We start from the raw sequence: 26526 nt of genomic DNA, 5'->3' as shown, positions 1-26526 counted from the left end.
CAAGATCTGGACAGGATACTTCTCAAGGTGTGAAAGCGCTATGTGACACGTTTCAGACATCAGCACACCGAACACAACTTGACCTGTACATATTTTCCACCTGCAATACATACTGTACTCTAGGAATGCAACTGCAACCTTTTCTCCTGTGTTCTGGAAGACGTTGTCTACAGACTGCAGGACGAACTCTACGTGACCTTCAATACAAGGCACCGCATATCCACCGCCTGGTACATATGTTAGATAAAGATTCTGGTCTCACTAGAAATCACAGTGATAGACTACCGACCATGCAAGTAAAGCAGCACTTTTTTCAAGTGCGGATCTCCCAGATAGTGTAATTTCGCCCCTTTGCTGTTTGGGATATCTTCAACACAATGTGCCACATTCGCCGCCCTTGCTCCAGTAGCTACCGTCTCACTGGTTGAGGGCAGGCCCTTGGCTGACTCTAATGAATCGAACAGGTTTCTTAATTGATCATTACGCTCTTTATGTGCTGCTGAGCGGAGCTGGGACATGATGCGATTGCGAAATGGTAAGGACTCCAATAAATGAGATAAAGGAGTGGGATTGATGAGACGACTGTACTCCAAATCGATCTGTAAAATATAGTGCCTCAGCAGACAGACGGAGTCGTCCGGGGCTTTCAGCCATCCAGCTGACTTTACAGGGGGGAGTTTTGCAAAACACCGGAATCTTTGGAGCCGGTGGGATTTCCGACTTCACTACTGTACAGCTAGGTGGTGAAGGGTCGGCTGGGTATACATAGCTTATTGATTACTTCCTCCAGCCATCTTATCCGCCCTTGTGTGATGCGGAGACGAGGACCTCGACTCCGTCGCGGAGGGCAGCCTCCGAGATTACTTGTCGTCATCAGCTTCTTTTCGCTGAGTATTGCCGTAAGTAGTTAAGTGGCTGAAGACTAATTTGCCACTGGTCGTTTGAGCCGAGGGTGGAACAGGCGATTGCAGAAACAAAACTACGGCTGCCATCAACAGCAGCAAGGCGTCGACCGCCAGAGCCTGGTGCGAGGATTCTCGGTGATCGAAGAAACCGGAAGCTGTCTACGAGAGTATTGGGTCCCGCAGAGGCTGTTGACTCCAAAGAATGAGGACAACGTAACGCCACCGACCAGAACGCGACGCCCCCCCTTCTTACACGCCTTATTCAGTATCCTTAACGGCTTTCAGCATCCTCTGAGATCGGCCTATTGCATTTTCACTGGGAATCGGGCTTGGGTCGGCGTCTCCTTCTAGTCGACAAAACCAAAACCACCGCCGCGTAGAGGTATGTAGTCACGCCCGCGTAGAGGTATGTAGTCAGTCAAGGAAAGCCTGCCACCTTGTATGTACAGTACACTTTGATTCTATTTTTTCCGAATCATGGGCACGAGGAGGGATGATATCCGGTCAGGTCCGCTATAGATAGTGACCTCGTTATCATACACCTCGGCAGGCCGGTGCTCCGGGTCGTTGTGGAGCGCGTTCCCGGAGCCTCGCATCATCACTCCAGTCTTCGTCCACTCAGTCGGTTGTTGGTCGTGCTCGAAATCCTGACCCTGTACAGTGAGCCCAAGGCGGTAGCCGGCAGGTAGGGCCACACATGCCGGCCAGATTTCGATGTCCAGCCCGTAAACTCCGCCGGGTACGAGCGGCTGGATACTCTTATGCGTCAAGAATGGCCGATAGGGCAGTGAGCGGTCCTTGTCGAGCTCGCGCTTCGAGGCTCGCAGCCACCCTTGGCTCAGTGGAATTCGAGGATCGGGTACGCCCTTGAAGAGCTTTTCCGTGCCTTTCTCGTCAAATATGCGAACGGATAGGAACAAGTCCGCATCTGACGTGGAGGCTGATGCCCAGAGCTTCGCTGCGAGCGGACCAATGATCTCTGTGGGGTGGGCGAACGGCTCGGTGAGCATGGTGATACCCTTACTGAACCCTCGATAGGTCGCCGCGGTCTCTTTGGACGGGAATCTCTCCCCCATGGTCGAGTCACTCGGATTTAGATAGAGGGTGATCCAGCGAGTTTCTGGGAGTGGCCATTCGGATGCTTTGCGAATCTCTATAATCTGATCATCGGGATTGCGGACGGCGAGCTCGACCTTGGACTGGGTCTGCGCAAAATCACCGATGCCCTTGAGAGTGTGGTCAAAAAATCTTCGCTGCAGCTCGACCCCTTCGTCATTGTAAAGCGTGGCAAACACTCCCTGCTCCTGGCGAATACACAGCCACTTGTCAGTTGACGCAGCGTTCATGAAGCCCTCCACGTTACCACGTAGATGAGTGCCCAGCGCCGCCCACGACGTAACAGACAGCATTGGCACTTTGATCCGATGCCAGTGTGCACGCCGGTCCACATAGCATTCATCATCGAGAGGGTGCTGCATGAACTGCGGGTAGATGTCGATAAGATTGGCATTGCGCTCCTCCTCCGACAGTTGTTCATCGCCGCTCACCGCCTGGCCGGTAAATTTGTTCGTCATGCCTTGGGTTCCGAGACCGTATTGAACTGTCTTGACCAAATCAGTGGTCCAGGACTTGAAAAATGCACAGGGGACGCCGCCATGATATCCGACCGAACGGAGGTAGTCGTCACTCGCTTGCCACGGTAGGATCGCCTTTAGGTGCTTTGGTTGACGGCTGGCGCAAAGCCACTGGGTGAAGCCCAGATAGGACATTCCCAAGAGACCAACATTGCCGTTGCACCACGGTTGCTCGCCCACCCAGTCGACGGCCGTGGCAAAATCGTCGCCTTCGCGAGCAGACAAGGCATCCACCACACCGGGGGTCCTGCCGGTGCCGCGTGTGTCGATGATAACAATCGCGTAGCCGTGAGTGATCCACTTCTCTGGGTCCGGCGCCTCGAATGAAAAGTACTTGGCAGAAGTATTTTGACCGGCATCTGGGGAGGTCTTGATTACAACATTCCAAGCATCGGCGTAGCCTTGGCAGAAGGGCAGGTCCTTTCCGTACGCTGTGATTGACATGACTACCGGGTGTCTCCCTTCCTCGGGGGGGAGATAGACATTGGCACGCAACTCTGCACCATCGTCCATCGGTATCGGGATATCCCACAACTCCCTCATATTGACGACAACCAACTCGGCCTTTCGAGCTCCAGAAGTCATAATATAATCTTCCGTTGCTTCAAGTCTGACTTGACATAGGTGATATTCTCAGAGCTGACACCTTGAATCCCTGTCTTTGTATCTACAATGTCGCAAACAGAGCGTTCGGCTGCGACAACCCGATAGTCCGACACGGATGGAGATAGGAGCGAGGAATGCCGAGAAGTCATGGACAAGGGTCATTCAAGAACCATGGCACGGCGATCACCTGGAATTCAGAGGCGATCCATGGCGTCCAATTCCTGCCAAGTCAGCTTCAGAGCATAGACATTTCTATTTATCTTCAGGTCTGCAGCTTTGGACCAGCACGGCTAGAGTCCTACGCCGGTCACTACTTGACGATTTTGGAGTTGAAGAGCACCAAGATGAAGTCGAAAGACTGGCGATGGCCATGCAGTGATGTATCCTCGTTTCATGACCGTCTGGCTCTCACGCCCTCCAGCGCTCTGCGCCATAATGGCTCAGATCAGCGCCGATGACTTCCGTCCAGGCACAAATGATTCCGAACTGTACCGAAAATCTAGAGTTCCGGCAACAGCTTCATGGCTGAGAATATAGCCTATCGCCCCTTCGCTGCCGATGAGTTTCATGATACTTGATCTTTTGGTTTCGGCAGACAGAACCCGATCCCCGAATGCTCCAATGTAAGTCTCAAGAATAGAAACATGATTTACGGCCGACATGCTGTTCCAGTTCCTTGTTGAGCGGCGGTAAACTGATATCACGCTTTTCGATTGATGACTACCTACAGGGAACAGCCATATACTCACGCTGAAAGAGTTCACTCATGGCGAAGCTCGACGAATATAAAGACCGGTACGAAAACTTTCGACTTGAGCGAACGACCGATGGAATTCTAACGGTCACACTTCACACCGATGGCAAGGAACTCGTTTGGGGAATGAAGCCGGATGATTCCTTGGGAAAAATGTATAGGGACATCAGCTAAGATACGGATAACAAAATTATCATTTTGACCGGGCAAGGCAACACCTTCATCCACTACGAAGACTTGGGAGGCAGCGACACGTTGAAAACCGAGTATTGGGGCACTTATGTCCTCCCCTTTGCAATTCGACTCATCCACAATCATCTTGACATCGACGTCCCAGTGATTGCAGCTGTCAATGGGCCCGCGACCATTCATGCCGAACAAGCCCTGCTCTGCGACATTGTCCTAGCCTCTCCAACCGCGGCATTCGCTGACCAGCCACATTTCGCCAACGGCGTGGTCCCAGGTGACGGAGTGCAGGTGATTTGGCCTATGCTTATTGGCATGAATCGTGCCCGGTATCTCATGTACACTGGTCAGGTCCTCGACGCACAACAGGCAAAAGACTTGGGGCTGGTGAATGAGATCGTTCCCAGGGAGAATCTCCTGAAACGTGCACATGAGTTGGCACGCCAGTTGCTGGAGATACCGGAACTGACACGGCGCCTGACTCGACGCACCTTCTCTTCGGTAATCAAGGAGCAGATAAACTCAGCTCTCCCCTACGGTCTTGCTCTCGAGGGCATGGCGGCGGCAAACTACTGGCCTCAAAACTTCAAAGCAGCCAAGCTGCCACCAACTGCACGTCGACAGGAGAAATAGGATGTCAGCACAGTAATCTCAACCAAGAAAGGCTCTACGATCTCTCTCGTGACGCCAGACCACATTCGGGTGACTGGTCTGGGTTCAGCTAAATTTCCTTAGGAAGTCGAAGCTTGAGATGTTGGTTGTACCGCCATCAAGTGCGCGAGACTAGTTTATAAATGACATGGACAGAACAGAATAACACACAAGTCCTTCCCCCCGCTTCGTAATGCATAGACACAAGACATCATTCAACTCTTGACTCTTATCACATTGTGAGAGATTCCTTGCATGAAGAAGGGATCTGGAGGGTTAGTGATTTCTCCCCCCTCAGCCTTGGAAGTTGGTCAATGTTCAACTCTCCCCAATACTGCTAGATTCGACTCCCCAGTCTAATTCCCAGGCGTTCATCCGTCTATAGATACTGTGAAGTCATCCAGATGAATGAGCCATGAACTCATGACCCGTGTGAACTATTCCTGGCTCGGATTGATCATGCTCTTCTGAGATGTCATCTATATACGCAGATGACTGCATGTAAGGTCGCCTCCCCAGGAAGCCCGGTCCGATAAGCCCGTTAACGCCGAAGCTCACGCTCAACCGACTCGGGACTGGCTTCCTGGTCAGACTCGCGCTCGAATGGAAAGATCACGTATCGACGGAACGAGTCGGCCCTAAATGCCAACTTCAGAAATTACAGCGGCCCGACAGTTGCCACAATTGATCTTTGGTCTGGAATCCGGGGGCGCTGGATGCGATTGATCATAAAAGCGTTTCCTTCTCCGGTAACTGAGATACCCCAGAACTTTGCGATCTCCACCCTTTACAGGTCTGTCGAATTCGACCCACCAAAATTGTCGTACAATCATGAGCGAGAGAAAGGATGCAGATATCCGTGACGTCCAATTGGAGACCCTTGCGGCCACAACACCCGGTCATGACATCGAAGAGGCGCACAGTGAGAAGGCTCAAGATGATTCTCATCAGACCGAGAGGCGCCCTGGGGCACTGGGTCGCGAACTATCTGAGATGCCTCCAGGGTATTACCGGAGTGTGCGGTTCATAGGCACTTTTGTTGTCCGTATCGCAGTGTCCCTGCCAAATGAATCTGGCGAGCTGACCTCCTCACAGGCCGTGTCTTTTGGTTTCCTCGGAGCGGTTGCAGGGTTCAATCTGATTGCGCCTCTCATTCCTGCCATCAACAATGAATTGGGTTCGTCTTTGGCGTGGACAAGTAAATCTATACCCCAAGATCATCTCTGACTGACGCTCTATAGGCCCATCTCTCAATGCCCCCTGGATCGCCACAGGATATTTGGTCTCTCAAACCATGTTTTTCAACGTGTGTGGAAGGCTGTCGGATATATTTGGCCGACGCTGGTGCCTCATCTTCGGATCAGCGCTCGCCACACTTGGGTGTATCCTGGGAGGCTCGGCGCAAAGTATCGGTCAAGTCATTGCGGCCGAAACGATCCAGGGAGTCGCGGCCGGTTTCCAAATCAACTTTTGGTGGGTGCTGGCGGAAACGGTGCCTATGAGAAGGCGTTTCATAGCATCCACGGGGATATACATCGTGTCGATTCCAGGAGTATGTCATTGCCAACTCTTTTCCCTTTCCCTTCCCGTCCCTCTCTCTACATCTATACTTCCGTCACCATGTACTAATCGGTCTGTCGGCGCAGAATCCGTTTTCGGTGTTGGTCGCGATCAAGATGCAGAACACCACTTCGTCCCACTGGCGTGGCTGCTTCTACTGGATGATCGGGGTGAATGCTGTGTCCACGCTGTGCTACTATTTTTTCTATCACCCGCCCACATTCAAAATGCTGTACAGGACCAAGGCACTGAGAAAAATCATGGCAGACTTTGACTACGTTGGCCTTGTGTTGTTCTCGCTGGGACTGCTGATGCTAATCATGGGCATGCAATGGGGTACGTACGGACTGGAAATCCATCGTCATGGCTGGACATGCAGGCTGACGAATGTTGCAGGCGGCGTGCTATACCCATGGAAGAGTGCTCATGTCATAGGGGCTTTGGTAGGAGGGTTCGTCGGTTTGGTCTCGTTTGGGTTGTACGAGGTCTTCCTCTGCCACAAGTTCTCCGAGCCATATCTACCTCTGCATTTCTTCACGAACACCCCTTTCCAGGCCACGGCATGGATCACAGGCATCAGCGCCATAGGGTATTTTGCTTTTACGTGAGTACATGTTTGCGCAGTTTTCGAGACGTGTACAGCACTCACTGACCGCCTCCACAGGCTGATTTGGCCCCAGGCGGTGAACCGACTGTATTCCGGTTTGCATCCGGATTACGTGGTAGGTGGCATTCATCTGCTCGAGGGGAGTAGTCCACTGACATTCCGTGCTAGGCTTTTCTCTCTGGACTCACTCTCATGTGTTTTGTCTTTGGCCAGATCTCGGGCACCTTCATTGCCAACTGGGTGCCTCCCAAACCAATCCTGATTGGTGCTCTTTTCTGTGGTAGTCCTCTCCTCGCTGCCGTGGCGACCAATCCTCTCAATCGCCACCTCACAATCGGCCTGATGGTGCCCGGGATCCTGGCAATCGGTATGGCCGAAGGCGTCGGTATCGCCCTCAACACTTTTCCCCTCCGTACACAGGAGGAGATTGGTACAGCTGGTGGATTAAGCGGAACGATCCGCGCCTTCAGCGTCGCGGTCGGGACCGTGGTCTACAACACCATCCTGAACAATCGATTGAGCAGTACCATTTCGTCCAACGTCGTGCCCGTCCTGGTAGACGCCCATCTTCCGTCGTCTAGCTTCACCACAGTCATCACGACCTTGAACAACGGCCTTCCGCTAACCGGTCCGAAGAGCACAGTCGGGTTGAATGCACATGCGGCAGGGGCTATTCAAGCCGCGTACCGTGTGGCTTGTGCCGACGCCTATCGAACCGTTTTCCTCAGTACTCTGAGTTTCACCGGATTGACCCTGGTTCTGGTTTGGTTCACCCCAGGGATCGATCAGTCCAAGGCACAATATGTGGCCACGGAGATCCACCGGCCCCAGGATGAAAAGGCGTTGGAAAATGAATAGGTGAATGCAACGCGGTTTGACCTTGCGGGTGGTCTTCGAAATTTACACGAAAGGAGGAGGGCAAAGGCACCGTGTGGGAAGTCGTACGTATACATCTGATCAGCGCCAGAGTGTTGTTGATTTCACACTATCAAGTGACTTTCCGCAAAGTCAGGTTCCCACTCGATACCTATGGAATCCTTGGAACAAGTTAAGGCTATATCATATGTACCTGAACAATTGTTACCGGGAAATGCCTCCCTCTCCTCAAAACACCTTTCTCTCAGACTTCTTCCGATAGCACGGGACGTGAGGAAAACCTACTTGGTGAGAATCGAAGTGAGAATCGCATATGTAGTGACTATTGGGAGCTTAAATGAAAGCCTCCAAGTGTCTATACTCGATCCTGCCAAAATGAGACGACCCAATATTGATCGGTGGTACAATCCAGTGAACTACCACGAAGCAGCCAACGCAGCATTTTAAGCCTATGTAAGGTATTCACCCTCATATTTGACTATTGATTGATGTGTTAGTAAGACACCGATATAGCTGCGGTCTCGCTGTACGTACGACTCGGTTGATCTTGTGGGCCTCAATAAGACTCACTCTCCTCATGCTTGTCAACTTCACAGGTTATGCTAGTCATGACGTCGGATATTCGAAAGAGAAGTCATATCCCCGTGTGTCCACCGGCAGAGGGAGAATTGGAAGATTTTCCCAGTCCTCAGTAGATATGTCAAATGATTCAGCAAGGAAACATTCCGATGTCTTCCCATTCTTGTCACATCTTTCATCCGGCGAACAACTTTCACGAGCTGGCTTTAGACTCTCTTGACCAGCGCTCCCGGACAGTCGTTGAACATGGGACACTCGAGAGGAAGCAGTTGCCCAAGTCGTACAGAAAGTATTCGAATTGGTAGAGTCATCGATGGTGCCATCGTCAACGCCTGATAGATTCGGCGAATTGAGCTTTCGGCGCTTGTTCATTGGGCCAGGCTGGGTGTTTTCAGAGGTAGGGCTTCCTAGTTTGACAGTGAAATGCCGCAGGTCTTCGAAGTCTTGATTGAACTCTGCGTCAAGACTTTGGTATTCGTTGATCCACTCCCTTTGTTGAGACACCTCGAGGACTAAACGGTGCATGTGTAAGGCATGTTGGTATGTATGCGACAGTTCCTCCAGCATAGTAGACATGAAAAGCAGATATCTCATTGCGGAATATCTCTTCTTGCGGTCCTCAAGGTAGACTAAGGTCGTGATGAAAGCGCTGATAGCAGTTCCTGCATGTTGCAATGACGAGATGAAGCTTTGCTGGATATTGTATTGATGTGCTGACTGAACAAAGGCTTGGGCGATACACACGCCATGCTCGAGGAGCAATGACAGAGGGTCGTGCCGGGTCCCAAGTGCTCTAACAGATTTGGAGTTGACAAATGGACGGTAAAGAAGAACCAACGCTGAATGATACTGCTGGCTGGACTTGGTTAGCAATGTTGTAGAGTGAGATTATGTCGGCCAGCGCCTTACTGCATAATGAAAAAGCTTCGCGACGCCACCCGTACGTTTGTTGGATTCCATAGCAAGCAAGCTGGGAGGTCTGCGTGCCATCGACTTAGTTGCCCTTCCAGGAATGCCATAGTGGCATACGTTGAACTATCGACATCACGAGTTCGTCGGGCGTTGCTGTCAGCGATGGATCCGACTATGTCCATGAGCTCGGATAGGTGCTCATTGATGAGACCGTTTGTTGCAATTGCGATTTCGTTGTGTTTCTGAGGAAGCATAGCAAAGCTTCGGGCCAGACTGAGGGTTTCTAAATCCGCGCTTTTGATACTAGTAGGCCTGCCCAGAAATAAAGCCCAAAACCTAGAGCCATTGTCACTAATTTAGGTATGGGATCTCTCGAAACTCATACTTGTCCATGATCAGAGATGCCAACGCAACTTTGCGGCGGACCTCAACGCCTTTATCAAGCACTCCAAGTGATATGCTGTCAAGATTCAGGCCAAGGTCGAAGAAAAGGCGACACGTCATTCCTAGGGAGTATTAGCAAGAAATTGCACAGTGTGAGAGCGCAATCAAGACGACCTCCATAAAGCCACGCAAGGACATCTTTGCCGCTGCCGTTCTCCAAATCTGTCATCAGTAAGCTCGCCTGAAGCGAGGCCAGCCCGCCAACCTTGATTGCCGGCTCGAAGAGCTGCTTAGCCATGACCTGGAAAGTGGATTCGTATTTTGAAATCATCAAGACGCTGATATCGGATCTTGATTTGTCTGCGAACCTCACTCCCATAGCCAAGATTGCTATGTGTAAGAAGATAGAATAGTGCTCGCTCGGGCCTCGCCGATATCCCTCGAGGAAGGGCGTCTGGGGAACAACCTCGATGATGGCGTTGTAGCAATTCCAGAACAAGTTGAGGAGATAATTATGTGTATCCAGCGAGAGCAAAGAGATCATGCGCGTTGCCTTTTGTTCAACCGCTTGGGAGGCCGGAGTTACCAAATCATCTTCTTCATCGTGGAAGACATGCAAATTGGTTGTAGCACCGAAATATCGCCATGATCCTTTGTAAAATCGAAGTTGTCCCGCCGTGGAAAGCAGATTGTTGACCTTCCCATGCACTGATCTATTATCCTCGATGGAGGCTGGCGCCGAATGCTGAGCATCTTTTTCCTCCTCATTGCGAGAATTACAGGAGATTGATAATATGGCTCCCGAATTTTGATGGCTAAGGTGACGCAGAGGTGAGCCATGCTGAGACTCCTCCGACCGTGAAGAAGACGCGCAGTCAGCTTCGTCAACCGTAGGCACCAGGTGGTTCTGGGAAGCAGCGGGTTGCCATCCCCTCAACAAGATCTCAAGGTTTTCGAGCCTGCGGTCAAGGACTTCCATATACGCACTCGAGCCAATTCTAACGAAACTCATTAGACACACATCCGCACAGTTCAGAGAATTTCAAATTCGAACCTTTTCTTTTCCTCGGAAGCTTTGAAGACACACTGCGAACCGATCGAACGGCAGTACTGACATGCATACTCCCCTTGTGTAATTTTGCACTATGCAGATCAGACACATAGCTTCGACGAATGCCCACGAGAGCGTGGACTGTTCCATACTTACCTTCGTCCTCCTCCGACGACACGTAACACAAGCGACAGAAGCCCGACTTCTCTCTATATCGAGACTTTCGTCACCTCCCTTCTCCTTGGGCGCTCTAAGCTTGGGGTTGGCCATTGCAACCCTCAGTGTCAGAGAGTTGTGGGTGGTTATCGAAGAAACTAAGTTTCTAGGACTTGGGTAGACTCTTTCCACTCCTGGCGAAAGTCACTTGCTGTTCAAAGGACAACAGTCTGATAAAGTGTCGGCAAGATCGTAAGACAGACCGTACTTGTCTAGGACGAGCATACAGTAGATCTGGGGTTGATTTGTTTAAGAGGCAGATGAACATGGAGTGGCAGGTTTGTGTCTGATCTCGGGACTCGATATGCTTTCACCTTTGCGATGAGCAAGGAACAAAGGATCAAGTAGCAGGGTTGGCCAACGAGAAATCAAGTCGTTCCCTGTTGACAACATCTACGAGCGTGAGGGGCCATAGAGGAATAAACCGGCTGTCATCTCTAGTTCTTTGAATGAGTAAGTTGCTGCCACATTTCTCGGCCGTGACAACTCACGAGTGCCCGCTCTGATAACCCCACTCTGATGGATCACACTGAGAATCCGAAATGAAAATTATTCTGGTAACAATCAGCCTGCCTTGCAACATCTACATTGGACGCTGGTAGCGTCAGGGATAGCATACTGACAGGGAGGCAGTGTTTGGGCTCATCAGTGGCGCATAGGTTAGCCCTGACTTTTGGTGTCTACCTCCACGTTTGTGCCTCGGCCGTCGGACGCCGAAGCGGAAATGGACTGATACTTATCACTCGCTCGCTTACTACCTCGAAGAAAGCTTCGGCTCAATAGAGTTTAGATTCTGCATCATCTGTGCATCTCCTCGCTGACGTCCCCTCACTCCCGGGAAGTGCCCCGGAAGTGCTAATTCAACCTCAACCACCGGGCCAGCGCAAACCACTTCCAACGAGCACTAATGTTCAATCTCAACCCGTGCTTTGTCCAAGAGACTTTGACCTGGAACAGAATCAGGTTGGTAAACCTGGCGATATCGGCGAGATTTGACGTTGAGGTTGTTTGACACTAGCAAATGAAGTCCCCCGGACACCGATTATCAGGGCGAATTAAAGTAAACCTCGATGATCTCCTCCCTCGACGCGTGAAGAAGGTCTCGGAGCTGGCGTGCACGTGTGCGCGGATTTAGCACACCTTCTAAGCTTCAAGAACAATCTTTTCCACAGGCCCGACATTTGCAAATGATGTCAGTCGACATGGACTGGCAGTCACAATACGGAGACGATGTCTGGGCGGATATGCTCCTCGATTTGGAAGAGTCTGATGTTCACGACAGATTCGACAGCTGGCGCTTCTTTTCACCCAGTCTTGCCGCGCTGCCGGACCTTGAGGAATCGGGAGCGTACGATGGGTTGGCTTGGACCCCATCGCCTAGCCAGAGATCTAGCGCCGCCGAGCGGAATACAGACGACGGGCATGACTTGTTGCATGCCACGGCCGGAGCAGTCAATCCTGAAGCAATTGATGTACTTTTGCACTCCAGTATGTACCAACCAAAGTTCCTTCCTGGTTGAAAGCGTCGAACAAGGCTTACGTCTGCTTTAGCTGCACTCGACAGACAGTCCTCTACGCCCAGGTTGCTCGATTTGGCCAGGAGCCTCAGAAATCCTACTAGCTCCGAAAATGAACGATCAAGCTTGAGTGTGTCCAATAAAAACTACGGAACAACTGCGAGGCCGCACCCAGAAACGTTCGGTCGTCTGTCGCACAGTCTGCGACATCGCTTGGTCATGGTCTTCTTTCGGGTTGTGCACACTCTCCTACCGGTCATCTGCAAAAAAGTATTTTTCGAGTGGTATAACAAAAAGTACGATCTGGACATGTATACTGAACTTCAGCGATTGACCCTAGAGGGCATGATGTTCGCCGCTTTCGCACATCTCAACGTAAGAGAGCTTGAGGCGAGTCCTTTCTACACAATCCTGGAAGGACAGGCAGAGATGTTTGAGCAGGTCCGTCAATCTTACGTGCGACTTGCTTCGAAGCACGAAGGCAGCATAGAACTTGTGCAAGTCACACTTCTACTAACGACGTGGAGTCCCTACGACGCTTCTTTCGAAGTCAACGACTACTGGCTGGACGAGGCATTACGGCACGCTTATAAAGCCGGCATCCCTAACGGGGAGAGTCCTCATCATCGCATATTGTGGTGGTGCTGTATTGTTCGGAATCGAATCAGCGCACTAGCGCTTCGCCGTCCCTATAGACTGCGGGACTTGCAACCGGACTTTGCTCCGTCAATGGAGGATTTTTCCACTCCGGAGCCTACATCATCACAGGCCCAAGATTGTCACAGGGACATGCTCTTGGCCGTAGAGGTGTTCCTATCACTTTGCAAACTATCCGTCGTCATAGAGGATATCCTCCGACTTGGACCCAACACAACTCGCTGGGATCCTTGGAGGGGAATCGAAAAGGACCCAGTTCATCGCAAACTCAAGCCAGTGATGGACATTGATCTAAAACTTCAGGAATGGTGCGACTCGTTCGACCTGATCATGTCGGGCTATGCCCTTCATACAGTCTCTAGCCAGCTCCGAGCGTCTTTCTTGACCCTCCGTATCATAGCCGAGTAAGCCCCTTGTTCACAGTAAGGGTCGAGCATCAGCCTAATCATGGTGTTTGGTAGGTCGGCCAAAGCAGGGTGCTATATTCGAATACTAAGAGAGGTCAACCCTGACCCTCTAACAAACTGGTACCTTGGCTCTTTAGCCATTGGAAAAGCTAAAGAAGCATCCCTGGCGGTGGCGAGCTACGGCCAACGGCTTGCATATACCGTCAAAGCTACGGATATTCCACCATTAGCGTACGGTGGCCACGTTCCGTCGACAGGCTGCAGTATCTGACTCGATTGCAGGCCCGCTTATTTGATCTTGCCCATGACTGTCTACGCCGCAGAAGCCTATATCCACCGACACGATCAGTTGGCTCAATTCTCATGGACTCGGTTGCAGGAGCTTCAAACATTGTTGGAGAAACTTGAGCAACGTTTTCCAGGAGTGAGGCATGTGGTTCATCTTTTCAGGACCATTGAACAGACTATTGATAGCCTTGGAAAGCTCTCTTCTGGTTTGTAAGTCTCATGGATTCAGCATCAAAGTGCGACAAGTAACCATCCTAGACCAAGCCACACCGAGACAAATTTATTGCAGCATGCCATCCAAATGATAGATATGGGAATGGGCCTGGGGGTCTCACTCGAAGCCTGAAGTTCCGAGGCCAGCACTTGAGATCATCCAGCTAAACGTTCCAGGCTTGAAGCTCCCGTCTCATTGGCGCCAGTTTCGTCAACAGCAGGCTTCTCAAGTGCCTTAGAACGTAGATCTCTCGGCCCGAGGTGCCGATGCTTGGGCAATGGTCGACAACTGCCACCCTTCAAGCCTCGTGGATATTGGGCCATGGAGGCATGATCTTATGGAATTGGTTACTGATAGCTCAGCCTAACGCTCCCCGCGTCGCCCTTGGAGCTCCACAGGCCGGCCCGAGGGCTGGATCTTGGTCAATGAGCCCCATCGCTTCCATTTCGGCAGTGGACCCGAGTTCCGATGAACCCGAATTTGTCATCATACCTGCACAAAAATCCACTCACGGACACTTCAACAAAGATACTTATGGCTTCTACCTCTTGAACTACTTCTCTCTCATTAGTGGCTTCGTTTTCATACTCATCCTCCCATCTTCCCTCACACCTTTCCAACGTCGACAATCAGCAGGCAATGTCTCGGCGGTTCGAATCCAGTTCTCAGGACGCCTCGGCTCTTGGCGAGCCGTTGACGTTTGTATTTAGCGGCAGAACAGCGCCAAATCGATTTTTGAAGGGCGCCATGACAGAGCGTCTATCGTCCTGGGACGCCAGTGCAAAGGAACAGCGCGGGATCCCCTCAGAAAACCTGATCAACGTCTACAAACGGTGGGGAGAGGGTGGGATCGGGCATATCTTGACCGGAAATATCATGCTCGACTATGATCAATTGGAAGCGCCAGGAAATGCCATTATTCCACCAGGCGCAACGTTTCATGGCGAGCGATTTGACGCCTTCAAGGAACTCGCTCGCCAGGCCAAATCTCACGGAAGTCTGATCACCGGGCAAGTCAGCCATCCAGGAAGACAAGTGGCCGACACGATCAACGGCAATCCAGTCTCGGCCAGCGCCGTACAGCTCGAAGGGGATTTGTGGGGAATGACGTTCGCGAAGCCTCATGCAGCGTCACAAGAAGAAATCAAGGACATCGTTGCACGATTCACCCATGCGGCTGATTATTTGCACCACGCCGGCTTTGACGGAATGCAGTTGCATGGAGCACACGGATATTTACTGGCACAATTCTTGTCCAAGACTACCAACAAGAGGAGTGATCAATATGGCGGCTCTATCGAGAATCGCGCACGTATCATCCTGGAAATAGCTGCATCTATTCGCCGCAAAGTGCCTTCAGATTTCATCCTTGGGATCAAGATGAACTCGGTCGAGTTCCAGGAGGGCGGGTTTTCGGCGGAAGAGGCGAAGGATGTGTGTAAACTACTAGAGGATGCCAAGTTCGACTTCGTTGAGCTGAGCGGTGGAACATATCAGGCCCTAGCATTCGTGCACAAGCGCGAGAGCTCGAAAAAGAGAGAGGCTTTCTTCTTGGAATTTGCCGATAAGATCACGCCTGGCTTGCAGAAAACCAAGACATACGTCACTGGGGGCTTCAAGACGGTTGGCGCCATGGTTGACGCACTCAAAACGGTCGATGGCGTGGGCCTTGGTCGCCCCGTTTGCCAGGAATTTCATCTTGCCAAAGATATGTTGGACGGCAGAGTATCTGGGGCAATCGATCAACAAATCGACCAGGACGACTTTGGTTTGACTAATATTGTAGCTGGATCACAGATTCGTCAAGTGGGCAAAGACCACGAGCCCATCGACATGTCGAAAACAGAGAATGTGGACGTCTTTATGAAGGACATGGGTTCATGGACTGCGAAGTTGAGTTCGGGGGATCCTGGTGTCTACGGGTACATCGATCTTGACAGTGCGGGCATTCGGCCTTTTTCGTACTGAAGTCGTCTGAGCGGTCTGGCATCGAGCAAGAAAGTTCTCTCCGACTGATAATATTTTGTGCGCCTTTGTCTTCCACCTTGACGGAGCTTACAGCCGTGTCATATCATCCTATTCTCAGTAGATCAATAAGACTATTGTCTATGCTTCTACGCGATATCAGGCAATGGGATTTCTGGACTACCAGCAAGCAGTGGATGAATCATTATGGGTCAGAAATTCTTCACCTCAACGTGGACTGGATGCTTCAGAACTGGAGACGATGTTTTGGCAATATAACCAACATTATCAAGACCAAACCATGATGGAAACCTCAGGAGAGCTTACGGCGCGTCTTTGTTCGGCTCTCACCCGGCTGCCAAATGTGGAGAGAGTCATCATATCGCCCAATGTCTTTTGCTATCTTGACAAACCCCTGTCTTCCCAGTATTTTCTGAATCCTGAACCAGCTTGTGATGGAGCATTTCTCCATGTCTGCCGCGTCCTTTCGCTGACAGATACCGGAATACGGGAACTTAGGATTGAAGATGCTGAGACTGAAGATCAAGAATGTAGTGGGTTGACTGCAGTGGCCTTCCGAGAAATCTCACTTCTGGATTCAGGCCATTGTCGTAATGTCTTCCGGGGCGTTCGAACGCTGGAACTGACAGCTGAAGGTGAGGAGGAAGGTGGCTGGATTATAGGCCAATTAGCAGACTTTCTGTCGTATGCCACCGGCCTGGAGAAGTTGTTGATTCATGGTTGTGTTTATGGTCCCCTTCACGCAAACCATCTTCTGAGCAATACTTTGTGGTGTTGCTTAACTACACTGATCCTCACTCACACAATTTTCGCCAGGAAGAACTCTTAGCTTTCCTGAGAAGGCATTCAAACAGCTTGAAGGAACTTTCACTCTTTGACGTCGGAGTGAGAAATGGCTCGTGGACGGCAATCCTGACAGCAATGAAGGCTTCGTTATCTCTACGCAGCATCGAATTCTGTGATCTGCATGAGACAAACGACGACGGATATAGAATAAACGTGTTTGTACCAGTAGCTGCGGTACAAGGTTACTTCTTAGGAGATGATTGTCATCCGCTGTTGTTGGGAGGCCAGCTTGACTCGGAGTAGCCACTGAAGAGAATTGTGGGTAGGCCATAAGGAGCTGCTGATGGCCGTCGAGTGGTGGTAAATCCTTCAGTTGTCAAAGGAAAGACCTTCAAGGATATCCTTCAGAACGAAAAAATCCCAAGGTCTTCTTCGACGTTTGCAACGATTCAGATGCCTTGTCCGCGCATTTGGGCATGGCGTTGCAGAGAGTGGAGGACGATCAGCTTAAACAGAGTACCACGAGGAATATCACGACATCAAGGGGATTTTTGAGTGGCCTAATTAAATGCGTTGAGGAGAATGTGCTCATGTCGCTCGATAACAAGACGAGCTAGAAGCAGGTAAAGGAGAGTGAGAAGCGAATATTCAAGATGGAATATTAGAGTTTGTATGAGGTTTTCAGCCAGTAGTCCATCCTCAAGGACATGATTTCTTCCAATGGTCATGATGTCCACAACCTCCCTAAGTTGTGTCATATCCATCGCAAGACGTAGTCTATGAAGGATTCATGAAGTGTATCTCGGCGTCTCACAAACCGGAGTAAAGACCATAGCATTAGAAAGGGCCATGGCTCCCTGTCGTAAAGACCAGAATAGGAATTTGGATGGGTGTAATTGGGCCCCTCCTTCTCGTGACTTCGCTGACGATGACAATTGGCATTTCGATGAAAGTGACGGTGGAGATGACGAGAGTTCCACCAGCTGCAGCGAGATCATCAACAATTGGGACTATTACTCTTCCAGCTGAACTTGAGGAACGTATCGATGATATTGTAACATAGTCGCTCAATGTAAATTTAAGAGAGTGACAACGCAGCCGGCCCTGCTAAGGTTGCAAGGGCTAGGTCATAGTCATTGTCAGGCAATTGACTTGTTACCGTTACAAACACCGCTCCATTGAGTCCCTGTGGTACATCCGCAACTCCCCTGCCTTGATCAATGATCGATAGTACCGTATACACCGGCGTATTCAGCTGATTAGTCCAACCAACAAACAGCTGTCTCCCTTGCTCGAAGACGAGCGGCATCTGCATCGGATCCCAAGAGAACGCCATGTCTGACGAAGTGACGGTGGTGTTCGCAGCGTTAACGGGGATCGTTGTGGAATTTTGATATGGCACGATGCTCGACGCTATTCCCGTGGCAGCTGAGGATCTGTTCTCTGCCGCAGTCGGGGTTGACACCGTTAACGGGGGCAGAATAGGTAGCGGGATCTCCGTTGGACATGACCCAGGCACAATAAATCGGAGAGCCAAGTTGTACGCCCAGATGTTACTAATCCCGGTGTCAAAGGGGGCTGGGTCAGGGACTCTGCCACCCACGTGGCGGAAGAAGGCGTCATGACGGGACTCGACCGTCACAATCGAAGCCACCGTATTGACAATCGAAGGATCGGTGTAAGAGACTCGATGGACCACGCCGATAAGAGCGCTGATGCCCAGTGAGGTAATGATATCTCCAAGAGCGATGAATTCATCAATAGACGAGACCGGGAAGGAATACTGGCAAGGAGCAATTACAGGGGCTCCATAGCCACTGAGCAGGTTCGTTATCGTTGCAACATGTACTTCCTCCTGCTGTAGAAAGCACAAAATGTTAGACAGGCAGAGACCCAAGATGGTCAACTTACAGCCACAATCTTGCTGAGAATTTTGGTCGTGTCATTTGGATAGCCCGCCGTTCCCCAGGTAGAGATATTTTCAAGCCCACTTTGAAAATAGGATAATTCCAGGTTCTCGAGAAAGAGGGCGAGCTGGAATTCCTTTACCGCTTCCGCTGACAACATGGGAGGCTCATTTCTGTCTGGAATCCCACCACCTGCCCCGTTAATAGTGTCTGAACAGAGTGGTACGGCTGCTGTAGTCGCCATTCTGGTTAATATGGAAAGGACGAAACAGACAGCTGTGGAACACGTTTGTGACAACATGATCGTCTTCAATGTCGAAAATTTTAGATGGCTTGTGGTGTAGAGATTAATCACATCCTCTCAGCTTCCGAGCTTCATGGCATATAAATCAATTCGTGTCAGACTAGGCGAGTGCGATATTTTGTTCCGAAGGGACCAATTCTAGTTCCGTAGGTGCTATTCTTGTCTCGCATCTCTCACAGTCTCAGGCGATCCTAAAAATAGCGATGGGATCTGGAGCTGTATACCAAACGTTCAAGACGGGAGGTCGCTACGAGTCACGTTAGCATTCAAGAAAATGCTGGAAGAACAGGTTTCCTGCTCAAAAAGAGCGAAAGTGGCGGGGCAAGTTCTACTCCAGAGATGAAGTGCTGAACAAGACGTACACTTAAATAAGAATGGGTTAAATCATAGAGAACTAGAGGTACTGTATCTGTAGAGGCTTTTGGGGTATGGATTCAAACGATTGTGTTGGTGGTACAAAGTGGCCATGGAATCAGATGAAAAGAGGTTTGGAAATGGCGAAGCTAAAAGAGGGCGATAAGTATGACTGCTGGCTCCGATGAGGCTCTGCAGGAGGAGGCTTCTAATTGTGTGTCGGTCGCTAAATACAGTACAGCCTTGCCAGATTGACATTGACTGGCTGATAGGTCTTGATAGGACGTACTTGGCTGGAGCTACCTTTCCTGCCATCCCCTAGGCTCGATGTACAGTCTTCGTACGTATTCAGCACCAACTTGAGACGAGAGGCGGAGCCACCTTCATACAATAGTATCATCAAATACAATCGACTACCAGAAGCTAGCCACCTTTGCCTGGTCCTTGTTGCCATCCGCTAGATACAGCGGCGGCCACGTCTCTTCTAACGCCAAATTGCTATCCCATTGAGCACGATAATCCAATGGCATCCTCTCTTTGCCAAGCTAGTCTGGCAGAGAGTAATCCTGTTCGATACAACAGCGCCCCTACCACGATCATTATGTGCATGATCTGGTGGCTAGAGCATAAAACGTCGAAAGCATCCCGACAGAATCTTTCCGGAATTCGCAGACAGTAAAAAAAGCCCCCAACGGAATTCAGGATGATCAGGTTCCTGTAGGACTCCAAGAGGACAGGGTGACAATGATTTCTTTCCCAGGAACGAACAACAAGCGTCATCATCGGTAGGGTTGCTGACAGTCCTAGGGCGAAGAAGGTTAATGTGCGCATTTGATGGCTTTCGGGATGCCTGAAGATTGGCCGAGAGACACACATCGTCGTGAGCAGGGCGGCTGCCGTCATAACGCCGATGTAGTATAGCTGTAATTGGTGGTCGCAATAGAAGGCGAAATAGAGAAAGGAAACCACTGTGCTCCAGAAGAAGATCACTATGCCGAAGTGGTCTAGTTGCTTTGTCAAAATCATGACCTTTCGGCTATGGTTGGAGAGGAGATGATGAATGAATGACAGGGTGAAGCAGACGATGACCCCAACGAAGAATGTGACGACTGCCACTACATCCAGAGTCAACGTTCCAGATTGGGCAAGAAATCGGACGAGAAACCATGAGAAGACGACGGCTGCTAACAGATGTGACCAGATGTTGACAGTCTCGTTATGCCATCTAGCAATGTCTCTCGTCGATCCATAGTAGGAGTATGAAGGTTTCCTGTAACCTGACCGGATATGCTTGTTCTGTTTCTACCATTTCGGCAGGCTTTTCCAGCGTAGGGGCATAATCGCACAGTGAACGTACAAGAGTCAGTGTGCTGCCCTAGAGCCGAGACAGTATAAGTTATATTCGGCGAACATGGACTTGGGTAAACCGTGAGGCCCCTTCAGGCCTCCACTTGCTTTTTGTCTTTTCTGAGGCTACCGCCTAAGATTCGATAGCCGTTTTGGGTTCCTTCTGGTGGACCCGAGGTGCGATATACCTCTAAGGGAAGCCTTGTTTATCGGTAAGCAAAGGTGGTGCAGAGTATTGCGGCTGCTCGTCCCATACACTCAACACTGGCTCAGATGCACACACGCAGAAAGCATTGAAAGGCCTTCGAAGCCGAGCAGCAAGTTGCGGATATGTCGGTAGATAAGTGGCCTCTACCAACTAAGTCCTTCGTAAAGGATCTCAGCGGGAACTGAAGCATCTATCAGGCTCATCGGATAGGCTGCGAACAAGACGTTCAAAGTACTGTAGGAGGAGGGTGTATCCACAGAAAAATGAGTAAAGTGGGTGGCTCAGTGAAAAAAAGGCTAGTGTCATCTCTTAAGAATAGTAAAGCAGGTTGCATTCATCCTGGTATGTTCAACCTTTGGACGGAAATTTCATGAGGAAACAATCAGTCGCCATCCTCTGACAAATTGAGAAAGTCAAACACGTCCTTGCAGTTCGCATTGGGAGAATCCATGCCAACATAGAGCGCATCGCTGTCATGATACTCGCAAAATGACGAATTCGCCGATCTGGATACTCGACATGGTGGATGAGCTCTGGGCGTATCTGCGGTCAGGGACGGCACCGTGGGAGACTTTGCCAGGAATGCGTCAACATCAACATCTAAAATGCTTGCCCCTTCATTCGGAGGTAGCTGAAAATCATCATCTCCGGACACAAAGGCGGAACAAAGGTCAGCTGATAAATCTGTCTCTCCAGCAAGATGTGACAGGAACGTGGTGTAAGGAGCCTCCCGAAAGGTCTCATGGGGAGCTAGAGCGAATTGCGAGGACGACTCCCCCACGTATAGGTCCATCTTATCCGCATCCACCGGCAGGTCGAAGACAAAACCAGACTCTGCACATTGATGTTGGTCGACATTGTTTGATTGGTCGAAATAACTCCATGATGTTGTGCCTGTGTCGAGAAAAGCGGATGGCGAATCCGAATCGGTCCTCCGTACTTGAGGGCTGGTTCTCGCATTGTACAACATCCCCGGAAGACATCCTTTCGAGAGGGTGCCGTGAGGTAGGGCGTGGCTGGTGTAGAAAGTGTCCACTAAGGACGTCAATGTATGCAAAAAGTCCGCTCGGCCTGCCAGTCGTAGCTCAACGCGATCCAGAAAAGCCGATAGAGCTGCCTTTGACATGGTTCGCATGCTGTTCTCTTTTCTTTAGTAAGGGGTTTCTAAGTGAGAAGGGTGGTCTTCATGTGAGAGAACTTACTATTCGTCTGATACTTCGTCCGGTATGAGCAAGAGTATTCCTTTCCCAAAGCGCTTGAAGATGTTCGCCCATGGCTGCCCTGCCGCCCTCCAGTTCTGGATCTTCCTGACAGCCGCGTATCTGGTCACCGCACCTCTTCTCCGCGCCGCTTTGCTCGTCTTGCCGCTTGGTAAGGCGTTTGGGAATAGAAGGTCCACGAAATGATCCATGGCCGCTCGTTTGTGTTGCGAATTGCGAGCTTCGCCGCCGGCCGGCGTCTTAGAATCCTGTTGGCCCGGTCTAGACCGTGGGCGCCGGATGCCACTCTTCATGTTCAAATATTGTGAGGCGCACAAGTCGTAAGCTTGGGAGAAATCTGCCAAAGTTAATCTTTTCCGTAGCCGAGATATCTGCTCATTGGCTTCAGTGAGGTCAAGTTTTTCTTTCAGGAGCCACAATTGCCGTATTGAGTCGGGTTGATCCGTCAAATGTTTTGGAATCCTTTCACTGCATCGTTCGTCGAAACTTTGCCAATCTTTTTGAGACCCTACGTTTAGCTCGGTGATTGTGTCTCTCAGCCCTTCCAGCACCCGGGCTTCACCTATACGGTCAATTATTTGCAACATCCCAGCTGTCAGAAGACCATCGTGGGTCACTCCTCGGTTCGATTTTGGCTCTTTGAGACCGGAGCTCACCGTTTTCCGCCACGTCTTCTTTCTCGACCGTTCAAAGTCCGAGCATTTCGACATTTGATCCTTCGTTGGTATCCAACTCAAAATTATCGGCAGTTCATCTTGATCTGATTGTGACAGGGCCTCTTGCGAGGCCATGGTCGATTCTTTTAGGTCATGGTTCCCCTGGCAGCCTTCAACGATCGGCAACTTCACCGCTGTAAAACCTTCCAGATGCGGAGCTCGTACGCTCTCCGGAGGAGTGGGTAGTCCATTGGCGAATTGAAAGTGGGACCCAGTGCTTAAGTGCTCGTTTGAGTCGTAACTTGGCTCTTGATCGTGGCCACAGTTGGTAGCACAATCCTGAGCAAGCACGCTTTGAAGCACAGATAGTATCGCATCATGGTAACTGGGGTTAGATTCTAACCAAAGACAAAGGTATAGATGGAACTAGACGATGCCCGTGGGTAAGTACTCTATAACTGGTCGACGAGCGGACAGGGGATTCACCTCATCCAAGCTGAAGAACAGATCTAACTGCGGATGGTTTGCCTGTGGGAGAGAGCCTATTCGGATTCTCAGAGCCATTAGTCTTAGGATGTCCAGGACTCGAGGTGTGTTAGGAGAGGGTCGTAGATTGACTCGTCTTGTGAATCAGCGGACACAAGATTTCATTTCGGCTTGGAGGACGCCGAAGTGAGGCGTTTGCTTGCAAATCGGGAGAAGAGCAAGGGAATTCCAATGCAGTTGTGGCTATCATGACCCTCGCAAAGGGCATGAAGATCGACCGACTTTTATCAACTTGGGCCAAGTTGATACGAAAATGGAAGGCTTCCAAATGGGTCCCCGCGCCAAACCCACCCATGATGGGGTCGGAATACCGAAAGGGCCCTTTCAAAGCCTACTATTCATAGCATTATCAGAGTCCCATGCTGGTCCCATGCTGGTCCCATACCAGACTGAGCGCGAGAGTAGAAATGATTGATTGTCAAGGATTGACGCAGAACGTGTTGAATTACAGTAATGCATTGCATGAGCCAACTGGGCCGGCAAGGGTGGTTCTCGCGCCGTCAGGAGTTTCCCTTCTCGTTGCCCAAACGGCTAATGAGCCATCTGAGGGTGTGGCTGCCCCAGCGCACAGCCCCCCGCGCTAAGAAGTAAGTGCGCACACTTTCGAGACTGGTTGCTCACTCTGTATATTTTTGGTCCGTCAACTCAAGCTGGATTTCCAGATTTCGCCGTCGAATTTCCTGCTCTGTCCGCAGAAAATCAGGTTCCTAACCCAAGATCTTGGTTTCGTGCACATGAAATGACCGAAAAGGGCCAATCGTGACCGTCTTTACCTCTGATATACGTGTGAACGACTTGAAGCGAACGAAATGTATTCATCACTACTTGTAACTATCAGAAGTCTGTGAAAGTAAAAGAATGGTAAATATCAGCAGCTGCCTTGAACAAAGGAACTCGTTAAGAGAGTGGAGTCCACCTATAAGCCAAAAGAGTGTATACTTGCAAATCAGAGCCCGAATGTCAGTGGCGCTGAGCAAGTAAATAACCAGACGAGGGATTGTCTGGAAGACGTGTCGACGGTGAAAACAAAAGAGTGACATGACCGCCAACCGTCAAGGTGGCAAACCATCACTCACTCTCCAAGTGGCCCAGGGATTGTACTGTAGATGGTCATCCACCCGTCAAAATTTCGACGAAGATGGTCCAGGTTCACAGATTCTTGGCGTTCATCCCTACTTTCGTCCCTCTGACATTCCTCTATCGGACTCCTCGTCGCGATCTTGGCATTTTCGCACTCAACGAACGTCCGCTTCTCGCTCTTCCCTGTTCCAACCTTTTCAATTCCTCCTTCAGATATTGCAGTCTGATTTCTTTGCCTTCCTCTTCGCTCTCTTCAGCTTCGTCATCATCTACGACAACTCGAGGGGATTGCCCTGCCTTCCTTCTAAAGCTGTCCAACTTTTCGTCCACGGAATCTATTCCAAATTCTTCGCCCAGATACGAACGCCAGTACCAGGTTGGCTCCCTCTCAGGAAATGCCACCCAAGCCATCAACATCGCCTCATCATCGGAGTCAGTTCTGACGGGAGCAACGCCGAAAATTTCCACGCGTTTCCAGCTCATTCCCCGTAATGAAACTTTGGTTCCGGCCTTGATGGCTGTCCCGCTCAAGACGTTCTGGTTCCTCTCGACGAAGCTTTTCCCGAATTTGCTCGCCCGAACGAACTCAAAGATGTCGTAGCCGTTGCGGCCATCTCGTCGAAGCAAGACTCGATGGCCGTATCCCGCCTTCATGTAACCGTACAGTTCCTTCTCAACCCCTCCTTCGAGCACGTATCCGTCCCTTTCGTTGAAGGCTAGGGATTTCGGCAACCTCTCCGATGGAGATCGCGCAGTTGTTGTGGCAGACGACTGCACATGTGGGTTTGGGATGGATTGCGTGGACGGGCGTGGTATTTCGATTTTCCAATGTTCAGGATAGCCACGCACTTGAAGGAAGGCTCTCAGCCACTGATTTATGTGTTCGATCTGCTCCCTAGCGTTTTCGTCGGAATTTTGCCGCCATCGAGCTAGGAGTGGGGCAGCCTTCTTGAACACACCTTGAAAGACAGTGAAATCGATCACGAATCGATTTGAGTTGGGAAAGCCATTCGCCTTGTTGATCTCCAGGATTCTTTGGTTCACCTCTTGCAGGCCGTTGATCGCTCTCTCGTCATCGGGATTGTCTGTGAGAACCCCTAGCAGTCCCGTAGCGACATCAAACGCTTTGCTATGATCATCGGTCAGTTTTTCAGTCGTGGGCTGGTTTGAGCCTGTCATGTGCGTGTCTCCTCCGTTCGACGGCTCCCCACCGGAGTTCTCATGACTTGCGTCATTTGCTGGCAGGGCGAAATTGTCCACCACCCCATCCCAGTCTCTCATCTTCGTTATCGCAGCTTCGTTAATTCCGAGGTGCTTTGCCGCATCGTTGACTCCTACATCCAATTGTCAGGGTGCAATTTTCGACATCTGGGACCTTTCGATGGCTCGCACTTACTGTGAAATGCCTCTGTGGCACGATTCACCTTGTTATATTTTTCATGCGTCAAGCAACCAAGCTTTTTGAAGGCCGCCATCACATCTTCTGTACTTGGGTTTTCATTTAGGATGCCGAGGATGCGTTGATAATCCGTCTCCAAGCATTTCATTACGTTCTCCACGGCATTGATCTGCTCCTGGGTCGGACCATTGTTCCCTCCCGCGGCAACACCTGCCTCTCCTTCAGGAGGCGGCGGGTTCCCAGTGCTTGCCCCTTGGCCTTGGCCTGTATTGGGTTGACTTTCAGCCTGACGCCTCTTCTCGTCTTCCACCAACCGTGCAGCGTCAGGGTCTGGGGTCTGCTCTGGTGTTGCCAGGCCATGGGCTTGTTGCGTCCCGGTATTCTTGTCACTGACAACAGGCTCTGAAGGGGAGTCGTTCGCTGTTGCCATATTTTGATACACTTTTGGGCAACGACTGGGGTTGTGTAGCGCCGGTGTCTCCGAGAGAAAAGGTTTCAGACCGATTCGCCGTGTAACCACTCGACCACCGATATGGAGGCTCTAGAGGGACAACTTCTAAGAAGGCATTTCAAAGTGCGAGTCCCTAGGCAGGGATACTATATACGGTGCAGCCTTGGAAGTGTTCGAGTCGGGCCTCTTTAGCACGTCTCGGCCATTGCCCATTTACACAATGTCTGGTGTCCTTTCTGGTTCCCCCTCAGGGCCTGGAGCAGGAAACGGTCCTAGGC

At 50.7% G+C, this 26526-nt stretch overlaps 6 protein-coding genes across 6 annotated transcripts; 2 read left to right on the top strand and 4 right to left on the bottom strand.

Moving 5' to 3' along the window:
• Positions 1-1366: 1366 nt before the first annotated feature.
• Positions 1367-3124, bottom strand: PV06_11033 (uncharacterized protein; the record flags this gene model as incomplete). The annotated part of the gene is made up of 1 exon (XM_016412640.1): positions 1367-3124. The coding sequence occupies one exon, from the start codon at positions 3122-3124 to the stop codon at positions 1367-1369; it is 1758 nt and encodes a 585-aa protein (XP_016256953.1).
• A 5261-nt stretch (positions 3125-8385) lies between these two features.
• On the bottom strand, positions 8386-10975 carry PV06_11032 (uncharacterized protein; the record flags this gene model as incomplete). The annotated part of the gene is made up of 6 exons (XM_016412639.1): positions 8386-9214; positions 9268-9606; positions 9650-9776; positions 9826-10652; positions 10709-10797; positions 10862-10975. 6 exons carry the CDS (start codon positions 10973-10975, stop codon positions 8386-8388), a joined length of 2325 nt encoding a protein of 774 aa, XP_016256952.1.
• A 1148-nt stretch (positions 10976-12123) lies between these two features.
• Positions 12124-14004, top strand: PV06_11031 (uncharacterized protein; the record flags this gene model as incomplete). The annotated part of the gene is made up of 4 exons (XM_016412638.1): positions 12124-12409; positions 12473-13499; positions 13557-13733; positions 13785-14004. 4 exons carry the CDS (start codon positions 12124-12126, stop codon positions 14002-14004), a joined length of 1710 nt encoding a protein of 569 aa, XP_016256951.1.
• A 556-nt stretch (positions 14005-14560) lies between these two features.
• PV06_11030 (uncharacterized protein) lies at positions 14561-17484 on the top strand. The gene has a single exon (XM_016412637.1). It carries the CDS (start codon positions 14644-14646, stop codon positions 15970-15972), a length of 1329 nt encoding a protein of 442 aa, XP_016256950.1. The 5' UTR covers positions 14561-14643; the 3' UTR covers positions 15973-17484.
• A 370-nt stretch (positions 17485-17854) lies between these two features.
• Positions 17855-18927, bottom strand: PV06_11029 (uncharacterized protein; the record flags this gene model as incomplete). The annotated part of the gene is made up of 2 exons (XM_016412636.1): positions 17855-18634; positions 18688-18927. The coding sequence occupies 2 exons, from the start codon at positions 18925-18927 to the stop codon at positions 17855-17857; spliced, it is 1020 nt and encodes a 339-aa protein (XP_016256949.1).
• A 2351-nt stretch (positions 18928-21278) lies between these two features.
• On the bottom strand, positions 21279-23613 carry PV06_11028 (uncharacterized protein; the record flags this gene model as incomplete). The annotated part of the gene is made up of 3 exons (XM_016412635.1): positions 21279-22032; positions 22099-23170; positions 23541-23613. The coding sequence occupies 3 exons, from the start codon at positions 23611-23613 to the stop codon at positions 21279-21281; spliced, it is 1899 nt and encodes a 632-aa protein (XP_016256948.1).
• Between the last annotated feature and the right edge of the window lie 2913 nt (positions 23614-26526).

This window comes from Exophiala oligosperma (genome assembly GCF_000835515.1).
Source record: "Exophiala oligosperma strain CBS 72588 unplaced genomic scaffold supercont1.18, whole genome shotgun sequence".
NCBI classification, from domain to species: Eukaryota; Fungi; Ascomycota; class Eurotiomycetes; order Chaetothyriales; family Herpotrichiellaceae; genus Exophiala; species Exophiala oligosperma.
The sequence above is the reverse complement of the archived record's forward strand: the minus strand, read 5'-3'. Positions and strand labels throughout refer to the sequence as shown.

Coding starts and splice junctions, on each gene's coding strand:
- PV06_11030 (XM_016412637.1), top strand. CDS start 14,644: ATGTCTCGGCGGTTCGAATCCAGTTCTCAGGACGCCTCGGCTCTTGGC.